The 14634-nt window shown below is 38.7% G+C and overlaps 1 protein-coding gene across 7 annotated transcripts in view; it reads right to left on the reverse strand.

Annotated features, from left to right (window-relative positions):
• The window catches only part of AASDH (aminoadipate-semialdehyde dehydrogenase), a 39491-nt gene that overhangs the window by 14690 nt on the left and 10167 nt on the right, over nucleotides 1–14634 (reverse strand). For 6 of the 7 annotated variants that reach the window (XM_027597497.1, XM_027597496.1, XM_027597492.1 and 3 more), the window contains 6 exons: nucleotides 11583–11775; nucleotides 4019–4260; nucleotides 2971–3077; nucleotides 2282–2454; nucleotides 1641–1833; nucleotides 927–1042 (listed from right to left, as the gene is read on the reverse strand). In XM_027597497.1, the coding sequence (XP_027453298.1) occupies nucleotides 927–1042; nucleotides 1641–1833; nucleotides 2282–2454; nucleotides 2971–3077; nucleotides 4019–4260; nucleotides 11583–11775 (1024 nt within the window). The remainder of the gene's footprint in view (nucleotides 1–926; nucleotides 1043–1640; nucleotides 1834–2281; nucleotides 2455–2970; nucleotides 3078–4018; nucleotides 4261–11582; nucleotides 11776–14634) is intronic. The other variant, XM_027597498.2, reaches the window with a different exon arrangement.

Consider the following 14634-nt stretch of genomic DNA (forward strand, 5'->3'; position numbering starts at 1 on the left):
AGTCAGCCACGTGATCACAAGAGTAAACAACTGATATACTTGTAACCATTCTGTACCTACACAACCATTCTGTTTTTCACTTTCAGTACAGTATTCAATAAATTACCTGAGATATTCAACAATTTATTATAAAATAGGCTTTGTGTCAGATGTTTTTGCCCAACTGTAAGCTAATATAAGTGTTCTGAGCACATTTAAGGTAGGCTAGGCTAAGCTACAATGTTCGGTAGTTGTATTACATGCATTTTGACTATGAAATTTTCAACTTACAATGGGTTTATCCAGATGTAATCCCATTTTAAATTGAGGAAGATCTGTTGTTACTGCAAGTTCCTCAGGAATAATGACATAAGCCCTTATATCACAGATTGTAGTAAAGCAATATTTGGCCATTTTTCTCAACTCTGACAAGCACCGTACTCCACTGCCCCATCGGGGAAAAGTTATGTCAAGATGGGTCTTGTCTACCTGTGCCTTTTATGTCTACCTCACTTATTTTTGTTTGTTTTTTAAAGATTTTATTTATTTGTCAGAGAGAGAGAGAGAGTGAGTGAAGAGAGCAGGGACAGCAGGCAGAGGGAGAAGGAGGCTTCCCACTGAGCAGGAAGCCTGATGTGGGGCTCGATCCTGGGACCCTGGGGTCATGACCTGAGCCAAAGGCAGAGGCTTAACCGACGGAGTCACCCAGGCATCCCTGTCTACCTCACTTCTAATAAATTTCTTTATGGGGAGCTTAATTTTACAGTAGAGAACCTAATCCTATTTTAATACAAATTGAAAAAACAACGGTATATTACTTAACATTACTTAACATTTGGGCATCAATAACATTCTTAGAAAACACTATCAGCCATATTAGGATGTTAATAGTCCCAAAAGATATAACATAACTTCTTTATAACAAATTTGTATCTTAAAAGTTATACCTTCCACAAATACTGTAATTTTCCCCAGAGTTCCTCTTTTCCATTGAGTTTGCACTCAGACTTCAAGTTTAAATAGTTTAAATATATCTTGTTTAACTCTGAAACATCAATTTTGCCTAAAAAGAGAAATTATTTTAAAATTTCAGTTCAAACCCTTTCTATCTTCATTAGTCATAAGAATCCACACATTTTTCAGTGTAAAAGTTTGAAATCTTATAGAATAGTTTGTGAAAGATAATCAATTCTAAAGAATGTAAGCCCACGCTACCAAGAATGTAATGGGTAGTAAGAAAGGAAGAGCTAATGTTTACTTTATTTAAAGAGTTAAAAAATGGTCCTACTAACTGAACAATTACTGCATTTTGATGTAAATATTAAATAAAGATGAAACTGGGAAGGCAATATGGTTATTAAGAACATTATGTTTTAAAATCAAAAAGTCTTAGAATTTCAACTCTACCATTAACCAGCGGTTTTGTGAAAATTACTTAACCTCTTTAAGCCTTATTTTCCATATCTGTAAATGGGAATTATATTACCTACTCACAGGATTTTCTAGAGATAAAATGAGTTAATTATACAAAGCACTTAATAGAGGTCTACCACAATATATGCTAATATTACTTAGAATAATAAGGATTTAAAAGGCCTTTAAACTAGTTATGGATTAGTATTCATTTGGCACTGAAACATATCTGCTTCAAATGATTTTACCATGAGATGTAAATGGTAGAGAATCAATCAACAAAAGTTCATCTGGAATTGCATGACTTGGAAGATGCTTCTGCAGTTCTTTAAAGATGTATTCCTTTACTAAATCATTTTTGGACACCAAGAACAGAATTAATTTTTCCTGATTATACCATGTAACTGCACAAGACTCCACTTGCTGAAGTCCTTCAGCAACCTATGAGAGAAATTATCCCAATTTGTCAGAGGACATTTAAAAGCAAACTTCATACATGCTCAAACTTCTCATGTCTGAAATCAACACAGTCAAATTAAAATGTAAAATAACTAGACACTTAAAGAAAAAAAAATCAACTGCTAGTACTGCTATTAGCAGCACACTGGGTTCTTCATGTTTTTCAAAAATAATTGCTCCCAGAGCAAAGTAAACCATTATTTTCAGTTATAAAAATCCATTCTGTCACTTACTTAAAAAAACAACTCTTTCTTCATGCTGGGAATAAGGGCACACTGAATAACCCACACCTATTATTGTAATCCATCATTAATACAAAAAATCTTAGGTTTAAATAACGTTAATAGAGAATGCTGGCACAGAAAACTGGTGGAGGCTACCTCTAAAACCTACATATGTTAGTAGACACTTAGTATTTAAATAGTTCTACCTGTTGCACAAGTTCAATGTTAAGACGTTTGCCATGTCGTTTGATCTGACTGTCCTTTCGGCCCAAGAAAAACATCTGTCCATCTTTCACCATCACCAAGTCTCCTGTGGCTCGCATCATGCCAAGTGGTACTGTCATTTCATCATCAAGAAAACATACTCTGTTTCTGCCACCTTCACAAGATATAAACACCAGTGTAATAAAAAAAAAAAAATCCACGGAAAATATATTAAAAACCATCAAATCAAGAACATCTTCAAAAGTTCAGTTACTAAGTTTCACATTTTGAATATTTATAAGGAAAGGGGGCAGCACACTTTTAAATGTTACCTGGTAAAATTAAATACAATAACCTCAGTAAAATAAATAAAACAAGATTTCTAAAAACATATGTGTGATTAAAAAAATTTAGAATACTGATTATAGAGAATTTTGGCTATAAATATAAAGATCCAACTTGCAATTTTTACATTACTTTTATATTTTCCCTAAGGGTATCAAACATTGTTATGTGAAATAATTATGGTAACATATTAAATGTTTCATGACTGTGAGAATGAAATTTAAAAATTATCATCATTGAAAAGAATACCAGACATAAGACAAATTGATCAAAGAATAAAATTAAACAGATTATTTTCTTGGGGGGAAAAAAAAAAGATATTCCCAATCAACAAAGGTAAAACCACCTAAAAATACTTGGCCACGACCTTCCTGAATTGTGAAACCATTAGTATCTCTGACTTCAACTACTGTTCCAAGCAGTGGAAATCCCAGTGGTACCGGCAATTCAGATCTATGAAAACACAACAACCCAAACCACATTTAAATTTATTTGAATAGGAGATTTTCCAATGTATTTAAATCACATCATACCAAATAAAGAAAAAAAGTTTTGGTTATGTTATAATTCAAAGACTGCCAAGAGGAAAAGGTTAGGTGGAAAGGTTATTATAGGTTATTTATTTTTGTTTAGTCACAAAAAAGTTATAGCAGGATCTGTAGCACCAGTTATAAGAAAGGTTTTGGATCCCCAGCTTAAAGTTTTAGATAAAACAGGGGCGCCTGGGTTGCTCAAATTAGTTAAGCAACTGACTCGATTTCGGCTCAGGTCATGATCTCAGGGTTGTGAGATTGAGCTCTGTGCTGGGCATGGAGCCTGCTTAAGATTCTCTCTCTCCCGGGGCACCTGGGTGGCTCAGGTCATGATCCTGGAGTCCTGGGACTAAGCCCCACATTGGGCTCGCTGCTCAGTGGGGAGCCTGTTTCTCTTTCTCCCTCTGCCCACCACCCTCGTGCTCTCTCTCGCTCGATTTCTCTCTCAAATAAATCTTTAAAAAAAAAAAAAGATTCTCTCTCCCTCTCCCTGTGCCCTCCCCCACCCTCCCTCTAAAAATATTTAAAAAATAAAAATTCTAGGGGCGCCTGGGTGGCTCAGTCGTTGGGTGTCTGCCTTCGGCTCAGGTCATGATCCCAGGACCCTGGGATCGAGCCCCGCATCGGGCTCCCTGCTCCATGGGAAGCCTGTTTCTCCCTCTCCCACTCCCCCTGCTTGTGTTCCCTCTCTCGTTGTCTCTGTCAAATAAAAACAGGGTCTTTGAAAAAAAAAAATTCTAGGTAAAATAGTGTTTCTAAAATTATTACTGCAGTGCCTATCAAAAACATTATTAGTGTTAATGTTAAGACACTGGAAAAATACAGTTTCTCTCTAGTCTATTTAGTAATTAAAACCCTTACTTCAAAGTAGAATTAAGAAACTGCTCTGGAATCCTGTAAAAAGTTGCCCAACTTGATACCTCTGTGATACCATAAACATTAAATATTTGTGTTTTATTGTCTATTCCTCTCCAGCTTTTGAGAAGAGTCAATGATGGAAATGCTTCACCACCAAGGGCTAATACTCGAAGAGAAGTACTGGCTGATAAAACGGTTGACTTGATAAGCTGAGATCCAAATCTTCTAAGCAAAGTTGGTGTTGCCTGTGAATATATTAAAGATAATTTATTTCCCTTCACTTCTTTAAAAAAGTAAATACTGTAATAATTAGTTCAAAGCTTAACACTGGGCACCCACATGGAAATTAAGGAGGTATTTATAAAATTATAAATCATTTTGGAAATCTCCTGAAGCAGCATTACCTTCTTAATGTGTATATCAATTTTGCTTTAGCAAAAAACTTAAGAAAAACATTAGTTATGCTTCATTGGATAGTTCAGACAAGACGGTTTAAAAATAAAAAGGACAAAATATATAAAATCAGTTCATACTTCCTTTTCCATTACCTCTATGTAGAAAAAAGTATATAAAGGATTAAAAAAATGTTTCTAAAAATATGAAAAAAGATCTTTAAAAACAGCTTTAGTGAGGTATAACTGACATAAAATAAACTGAACATATTTAAAACCTACAATATAATTGAGATACAGATATACAGATGTATCAGTGAAACTATCACCATAATCCAAATAATGAATATATTCTTCAGCCCTAAAATTACCACTGTAACACTCCCCTTCGACTGGACCCCTTTTCCAGACAACCACTGATCTCTTTCCTAATGATCAGCTGGCATTTTCTAGAATTATATGAAAATGGAATCACACATCATGTATTGTTTTGACGTGACTTCTTTCACTCCATATAAATATTTTGTGATACACCTATGTTGTATTTATCAATTCCCTTTTTGTCTCAGTTCAGGCTGACATAACAAAATACCACAGACTAGGTAGGTTACAAACAATAGAAATTTACTCTCACAGTTCCGGAGGCTTTAAGTCCAAGATCAGGGTGCCATCATGGTCCGGTTCTGGTAAAAGCCCTCTTTCAAGGTTACAGGCTGCCAACTTGTATACTCACATGGTGGAAGGGGCTAGGGAGCTCTGTAGGGTCTCTTTTCCAAGAGCACTAATCCCTTTCATGAGGGCTCCACCCTCATGACCTAAAAACTCCCCAGGGCCACACCTCCTAATACTATTAGGTTGTTCATTAGGGTTTTAACAAATGAATGGGGGAGGCGCAGACACTCAAGACCGTGGGGCTCTTTATTGTTGAGTAGTAGTCCATCAAACAGATCAGGACTAGCATTTACATTTCCATACAAAATTTAGGAACAATTTATCAATTTCTACCCCAAAAAGCCTACTAGGATTTTGATAGGAACCATGTTTATAGATCTTGACAACATTGAGACTTCAATCCATAAACATTTAATGTCTCTTCATTTATTGAACTCTTTAACTTCTATCAGTAACGTGTTGGTTTTTTTTTTTTTCCTTTTTGCACTGCCTGGACCAACCAGAGTAATGATGAAGAGAAGTGACAAAAGCAAACATCCTTGTCTTGTTTACAATCTTAGGGCAAAAGTATGTAGTCTGTCTTTCACCAAACAGGATGTTAGCTGTAGTTTTTTGCAGATGCCCTTCATCACACTGGGGAAGTTCTATTCCTGCTTAAGGTTTTTTCCTTCATCACACGTGTTGGATTTTGCCAAATACTTCTGCATTTATTTATACTAAATAATGAATAAAAAGCATAATTATCAGTGGATTTTTGGATGTTAAACCAAATGTGTCTTCCTGGAATAAATGCCACTTGGTCACATTTTAAGTTTACTGAAAAATGTTTTGTGGTTGAGAATATGATCTATCCTAGAAAATGTTCAATGTGCTTGCAAAGAATGCATATTCTGCATTTACTGGATATTGTGTTCTATAAACGGAATTTGGCTGAAAATGTTGTTCAAGTCTTCTATATGTTCTGATTTCTGTCCAGTTTTTCATTCAACTGTTAAAAGTGGGGTATTAAAATTTTGAACTACTGGGTTGCCTAGTTCTCATTTCAATCCTGTCCATTTTGCTTCATGTATTTGGAACCTCCATTTTTAGGTGGATATACATTTATAATCGTTACATCTTGATACAACATACCTCTTTATGTAATGACCATTTTATTATGAAATGTTCTTGTTGCTTTTTTGCTTGTTTCTTTGTTACTAACTAGCCTGGATTAAATCTGTAAGATCTGTCTTCCTGGTGATGTGTGGCCACTAATGTCATTGCTCAGTTGTTCTTTTAAATATGTTTTTTCTAAATTCATTTGAGAGAACACGAGTGGGGGGGTTGGGGGGGAGGGAAGCAGACTCCCCCATGAGCAAGAAGCCCAATGTGGGACTCGATCCCAGGACCCTGAGATCATAACCTGAGCCACCCACGTGCCCCTTAAATATATATTCTTTTCATTTTTAAGTCTCACTTCCTACGAGTCACCCTGTGTCTGCATAGCCCAGTAGTCAAGCAATGACTGGACAGACTGTCCACAGAGATGGATTTGTGTGTATAGATAGATGAGCTCAAAGTTTAGGTCATTTTCAAGCCCAATCCAGCTTTTATTTTCCATGGGTCCTTTTGTGTCTCTAATGTACATGCACATACCCTCAAGGTCAGCCAGGAATGTGCTTGGGCCCTCTGGTCTGATTCACAAGTGCAGCCTTACCCAGAATGTGCTTTCCCCCTGTGACCACAACCTCAAACCAGTGGCGTTTTTGGCCCTCCATGCCGGCCTGCTTCCACATTTCCACAGACAGTGCTTTTGGGCATGGACATAACCTAACATTCCAAACTGAATAATCTCCCTTATGAGCAAGAGGCCCTGACAGAAAAGTCTGTTTTGACTGTGCTGGGGGAAGCAGGGAGAGCAGCTTAGTCTAGAATGCCACGAATTCCATTTTTATGCAAAACACAACAATTTTTAAAGACAAACACTTTTCAGGTAGTTGTAGGCCTTTGGTTGATTTCCAAAGTGTTGACGTAGTCGCCTTTGTCAATTTTCTCCAGCTTTATAGTTGCTTTCTATCAGGGAGAGGATCTGCCAATCTCTTTACTTGACCATAGAAAATTTCCATGTGAATCAAGATTTTTAAATGGTTTCTTTCAATAAAAGCTAGAAGCAGCTCTAATGGACAACTTGAATTTTAATTCAAAAAGATTAAAGTCTTGGTTTGTCAAAATATTTAAGTAATAAGATGGCCCTACATCCCAGTACAAACTTACTATTCCAGATTCCTGTCTAGGAATTTAGCCCCTCCATTCACTCTCAAGATTCTGGGTTTTTTTTGGTAATAAATTATAATGGCCACCCTACTTATAAGGCATCCTAAATCAAGTAAACTTTCTACCAAGTTTTATCATAAGGAAAATCTCTTATCAAAATGAAATGTTCTAGGCATGCCTGGGTAGCTCAGTTGCTTGGTCATCTGACTCTTGGTTTCATCTCAGGTCGTGATCTCAGGGTCCTGAGTTAAGAGTTCTGCGTTGAGCTTAGTTATCAGCACAGAGTCTGCTTGTCCCTCTCCTTCGGCTCCTCCCCCTACGTGCACGTGATCGCTTGTTCTCGTTCTCTCTCATAAATAAAATCTTAAAAAAAAAATGTTCTGGCCTAATTTCTGGTGCTAATTATTTCAACATTGAACTCTACAAATGAATGCACAGCTATGAATATTCAGCACGATAAAGCATAGTAACACTCTTCAGATACTCATAAACTGAAATAAAATTTAGTGGCAGAATACTAGTCAATATGCTTTGTTACCAAATCATCCGAGGCACAGAAAAATAGGGCTTAGTAAATAACAGATAAAACAGGGAATGTTAAGGTTCCTTCCAAAATTTCTAAGGAAAATTTCACATAAAACTGAACATTATTATGCTGACATTTTGGTAGCTAGCAACCTGAGATTTCATGCTAATTAAATGGTTTCACTTTTATTTTAAAGATTTTATTTATTTGACAGAGAGACACAGTGAGAGAGGGAACACAAGCAGCAGGAGAGAGAGAGAAGCAGGCTTCCCGCGGAGCAGGGAGCCCGATGCGGGGCTTGATCCCAGGACCTGGGATCATGACCTGAGCTGAAGGCAGACCCTTAACGACTGAGCCACCCAGGCGCCCTTAAATGGCTTCACTTTTAAAGGGCATCAAGTTTAATATAACTTTGCTACCCAAAGTATTAAAAAAAAAAAAAAAAGCTCAAATATATTTTAGGTTTGTAAAAAGCCAAAAAGGTCCTTATTCCTTATTCCTGAAACAAAGTCAGTCTTTAATTTCCTCAAAAGCTTAGTCCATTTCACTTTGGGGCCTTTCTCCCCCACAGTAAATCAAGATGTTCTTTTTTAATTTTTAAAACCTTAATAAAGGGGCACCTGGGTGGCTCAGTCGGTTAAGTGTCTGCCTTCAGCTCAGGTCATGATCCCAGGATCCTGGGATCCAGCCCCGCATCAGGCTCCTTACTCAGTGGGGAGCCTGCTTCTCCCTCTGCCTGCCACTCCCCCTGCTTGTGCTCTCTCACAAAATCTTTAAAAAATAATAAAATAAAATAAAACTTTAATAAAGCATGTACTGTCTTTTAACCTGTTAAGATCCTTGCTTAATATCCATTTAGGGGGCGCCTGGGTGGCTCAGTTGGTTAACCATCTGCCTTGGGCTCAGGTCAAGATCCCGGAGTCCCAGGATGGAGCCCTGATTCAGGCTCCCTGCTCAGTGAGGAGTCTGCTTCTCCCTCTGTCCCTCACCCGTCACTCTCCCTCGCTCTCAAACACAATCTTAAAATATACCTAATTAGGTTTTTAGGTAACATTATTTGTAAATAAAATCTATACGGGAAACTTTCTAAGTATAGAATATCTATTATATGGGCAAAAAGGCAAAAATCCTTGATGACTTATATATCATTTGATAAGAAATTTGACTTTGGAAGGAAAAGATGAACCCTAACAACAAATGCCTCACTATGAGACATAAGAGACCTAACAATACTGAATCCATCTTAGCACTCCATCTTGTTCATGTGGGCAGTCTAATGAGATCTTGTTCACATCGGTGGCTAGGGTTACAAGACCTTTGGAGATTAATATATGTAGCTTAGCAATGCCCACTGAGGCCAGGATAGGGGGAGGGGGAGGCTTGCTTCGGCCCTCCATAAACGTGTTCAAGATAACACATTCTCTCCCCTTTCTGAGGCAGGGACGGTGCCACAAGATCTAATTAAAGATTGGCTGTCAGATACATGTAGACCCTTTGATCCTACTATAGTGCCTTCCCCTACACGTCCCTTTGGTCTATAAAATCTGTAGACTAAGGTCCGGTCTTTGCAGAGAATAGCTGCACCCCTCCACATCATCATCCATCCATCCCTCCCTGTCAGTATGTTACCATGCATAAAACTATGTAAACTGTATGGAGTTGCCCGCTTCATTTTTTTCATCTCAAAGTCCCTCCTCAGTTTGGAGGATACTTTACAGTTCCTCCTCCCCAAACTTCTAAAAAGACAAGACATGCCTAATACAGAGGAAAGTATAGCCTGTCAGCTTGTGTACTTTTCTTCCTTCCTCAAACCCAAAATTTGGGGGTGCCTGGGTGGCACAGTCAGTTAAGTGTCCGGCTCAGTTTTGACTCAGGTTGTGATCTCACAATCATGAGCTAGAGCCCCAGGTTGGGTTCTGCGCTCAGCAAGGAGTTGGCTTCAGATTCCCTTTCCCTCTCCTTCTACCCCTCCTACTCATGCTTGTGCTTCTCTCAAATAAATCAATCTTTAAAAACAAAAATAACTCAAATTTGATCTGCTGATAATACTCCAAATTAAGTATTGTGAATTAAATAAAATCATCATGAAATTATATGCACAACTTGCTGTGTTCTAGGATCTGAGTTAGTAAACGTATATCCGTTTCGCAAAGATTTAGGACCCCAAAAAGGTTAAAACCCACTACTAGAGTAAATTTATCTGAGACTGTGCTAAAACATTAAGCAAGGGGAGCGGATTTAAAGAGAAAGAACTCATTGACTTGACACAGAAAGTCTCCTTTCCTTTAGTAACTATCTCTCAAATCTGCTAAGGTACTTTGCAAATGTTTCCTGAAAATTATACTCCTTGAATTTTGTAGGAAAATAAATTATATTAAAGTCTTGTCTAGGGTGCCTGGGTGGCTCAGTTGGTTAAGCGACTGCCTTCGGCTCAGGTCATGATCCTGGAGTCCCGGGATTGAGTCCCGCATCAGGCTTCCTGCTCAGCGAGGAACCTGCTTCTCCCTCTGGCCCTCCCCCCTCTCATGTGCTCTCTCTCTCTCTCATTCTCACTCTCTCAAAATAAATAAATAAATCGGGCGCCTGGGTGGCTCAGTTGGTTAAGCGACTGCCTTCGGCTCAGGTCATGATCCTGGAGTCCCGGGATTGAGTCCCGCATCAGGCTTCCTGCTCAGCGAGGAACCTGCTTCTCCCTCTGGCCCTCCCCCCTCTCATGTGCTCTCTCTCTCTCTCATTCTCACTCTCTCAAAATAAATAAATAAATCGGGCGCCTGGGTGGCTCAGTTGGTTAAGCGACTGCCTTCGGCTCAGGTCATGATCCTGGAGTCCCGGGATCAAGTCCCGCATCGGGCTCCCTGCTCAGCAGGGAGTCTGCTTCTCCCTCTGACCCTCCCCCCTCTCATGTGCTCTCTCTCTCATTCTCGCTCTCTCAAATAAATAAATAAAATCTTTAAAAAAAAAATAAATAATCTTTAAAAAAAAAAAGTCTTGTCCAGACTGATAGAATGATCACCAGAGATTGAAAATTTATATGCATTGATATACCCATCAAGCCACATTACTATATTCATTGTATATATAATATATATATAATATATATACATATATATATTTTTTAAGGATGAAAAACTTCCTAAAAACAAAGTCAATATCAAATTTTGCCTTTAGGACATCCTTGAGTCTCTTACACTAGATATAAATCTGCTATTTTTAGTTTATCATGATTTGCATCTAATTTTGTTAATTCTCTTTAGTATCTTTAACCACTTGCAATGTAGTATCAGTCACATACTTTCAGATAAATATTGCTTAAAATCTTTAAAAATGACAAAGTATTTGTTTCCGTAAGTTAACATATACTGATATAAAAAGTCAGAAAATCTAAATTCCTAACTAATTATCATTTAACTTACTTTAACTTTGTGTTTTCCACTAAAACCTAAGTTTAAGATAATAGAGGCAGTGTATCCCAAAAGATTTGAGTGAAGGTCAACTTCCTCTAGTTATTATTGTACCAAATGGACAGTAAAATAATTTTCTAAATGGAATTAACTTTTTTTTTCATTGTCAAGCAAATTAAGTGATATCATCAGGAGACAACCCATAATAATCTTACTAGATTATCATTAACCTACTGTAAAAACAGGAATATAAAATATTCTCTAAAACTTTAAAAATGTTAAATGATAAAAGACAAAGCATTTCATTTGCCCCTGAAATGTACCTGCAAAATAGTTACTCTGTGATGGGAAAAGAGAACAGCAGCTAATTTTGATGGAAGCACTTTGACAGAAGTTGGTACAATAAGCAGACAGGCACCACTTGATAGAGCAACAAATATTTCCACAACGGAAGGATCAAAGGTCAGAGGTGAAGCCAGAAACAAAACATCTTCCTGTGTGATCTCGAAAAGTACCCTAAGGCAAAGCAGAATGCAGTTATGAGAAATGTCTAACATTTGGTAATCACATATCCTAAAAAATAATGACCATTAAGTTTCTGGATGTTGGCCAGATTTTTTACTCTTTTCTCGTTCATTAACCAATATGGTGCTATTAATTCTAGAACTGTTCTTTATGAATATAAGGATTAAAAGCCATTTAAAGCAATATCTACTTCTTGGGGGCGCCTGGGTGGCTCAGTTGTTAAGTGTCTGCCTTTGGCTCAGGTCATGGTCCCAAGGTCCTGGGATCCAGCCCCGCATCGGGCTCCCTGCTCGGTGGGAAGCCTGCTTCTCCCTCTCCTACTCCCCCTGCTTGTGTTCCCTCTCTCGCTGTCAGATAAATAAATAAAATCTTTAAATAAAAAATAAAAATATCCACTTCTTGCCATGACATATTTTATCATCTGTGATGGTGTTCTGGTGTGTAAGTGTGGCTGGATTAAACCACAGTCCCCAGAATTTCCTTTCTAGTATGTTTTCCGTTAGGATAAAAAGAAAGGACCTTCTCTCTCAAGACGTGGAGGACAGGGCGCCTGGGTGGCCCAGTTAGACTGCCTTCGGCCCAGCTCATGATCCTGGCATCCCTGGATCGAGTCCCGCATCAGGCTCCCTGCTCAGCAGGGAGTCTGCTTCTCCCTCTGACCCTAACCCCTCTCATGTGCTCTCAAATAAATAAATAAAATCTTAAAGGAAAAAAAAAAGACACGGAGGACAGAGGGAGGCAGCTGCCATTTAGTAGAACACACACCTCTGTTATTCCGTCAAACACTAACCTAGGCGCTGCTGTGAAGGGATTTTGTAGACGGAGTCCCTACTCAGCCGACTTTAATCAAAAGGGAGATTATCCTGGGTTAACTCAAATTTACTCAACTGGAAGGCCTTTAAAGAGTGTTAGGCCTTCTCTGAAAAAGAGACACAGCATCTGGGTCTACAATTACTCTCCCTTCCCCCTAGGTCTTTCCTGACTTGCCTGTGAACAAACACATGACTGTGGGGTTCCAGTCTGCTCATGATCATCCCTTTCTATTTATACTACAGATTTCAGTCTTGCTTAGCCCCCACAAACATAAGCCAATTCCTTACAGCAAGTCCCTGATATATCCTCCTGGTTCTGCTTTACTGGTAGAAACCTGACTTCTTCTATCCTACTTACTTAATGATGCTTAATAGAGACCTCTGACTCCCTTTTCCTACTATTTGGACTTTTCTCTCAGCAGCTGAACAAAGAGCAGAATATATGTAGTTAGGATATTACAGAGTATTAGATAGGCAGTGGCAGCCTATGGCATGGCTTCATTTTGAACACACAAAACTCACTATCTAAAAAGCAGGGATTACCTTAACTTCAAAATATCTTCAAGTATGGTATTGTGGGGACCCACTCAGAACCCCAGAGTTGATATGAAGATTACTTTGAGCCGAGGACATTTTGGATTTAACAGATGTGGAAAGAAGCCTTCTTAGAGCTTCCCCCATAGGACTACTCATAAAAACTTCTGGGAAATGAAGTTGCCATAAATTCCTTCTTCAGAGTGGCTTTTATTCCCAGGAAGGAAACCAAGTGTGAACCTACTATAAATCCCCTCTGCAGTGACTTTTATGGCCCTGAAAGTAAACCAAAAAGGGATTTTTAACAGGTAAGTAAATTTCATTAAATTCAAGCACAAATAGCAATCAAGAAATTCCTATACTTTAAATAAGCCCGTTGGGGTGCTTGGGTGGCTCAGTCGCTGAGCATCTGCCTTCGGCTCACATCATGATCCCAGAGTCCTGGGATCAAGCCTGCTTCCCCCTTTTCCACTCCCCCTGCTTGTGTTCCCTCTCTTGTGCTGTCAAATAAAAAAATTTTTTAAATAAAAAAATAAATAAATCAGCCCCTTATCCCTCATTGGGCATATACTTGTTCCCACTTTACACATATTTCCTGCCTCTGCTGGCCCAGTGCCTCTCCCACCTCCACTAGATTCCAAATCTGCTCCACTCTCTTCAAGTTCCCTGCATCTCCATTCCACCTCACCTCTCATACTCTTTAACACATGACTTTGCCTTCTGTTGCCTAGGACGTTACAATCCATCAGCTTCCTCTAACCTTCCTTACCCTTCCATCTCAAAGCATCTTACTCCTTTACAACACTATTTGATTTTTCAAACCAATTCTCTACCATCAGCCTATTAATGTCTCCATCTTTTTTTTTTAAGATTGTATTTAATTTATTTAAGAAAGCGCGCACACGCACAAGTAGGCAGAGTAGCAGGCAAAAGGAGAGGGAGAAGCAGGCTCCCCACTGAGCAGATCCTGGGATCATGACCTGACCAAAGGCAGCCGCTTAACTGACTGAGCCACCCAGGTGCCCCTCCTTTTTTGGTTAAGATTTTATTTGAGAGAGAGCGACAGCGTGCGTGTGTGAGAAAAGGGACAGAGGAAGAAGGAGAAAAAGAATCTCAAGCAGACTCTATACTGACTGGAGAGCCCAATATGGGACTCGATCTCACGACCCTCAGACCACGATCCGAGGGGAAATCAAGAATGGGACACTCAACTGCCTGAGCCACCCAGGCGCCCCAGTCTCCCATCTTAAAGATAAACCTATACCCTCCCAGAATTCTTTCTTTCCCATTAAAACTAGCTCCTAGAAATGAACACTTTATTGTCTCCATTTCCTTATTTCTCATGCCCTTATCCCCAGCCTAATGTAGTCCGTCCTCAGTGTTGGGCACTCGGAAATAAAGTCACTAAAGACCAGATTATCAATTACAAGACTCCTCTCTGCCTCATTTCACTATTCCCTTCTTCTAGACCTGCATTGTCCAGTATGGTAGGCACTAGAAACAT

The sequence above is a fragment of the Zalophus californianus genome, chromosome 2, assembly GCF_009762305.2.
Source record: "Zalophus californianus isolate mZalCal1 chromosome 2, mZalCal1.pri.v2, whole genome shotgun sequence".
Lineage (NCBI taxonomy): Eukaryota > Metazoa > Chordata > Mammalia > Carnivora > Otariidae > Zalophus > Zalophus californianus.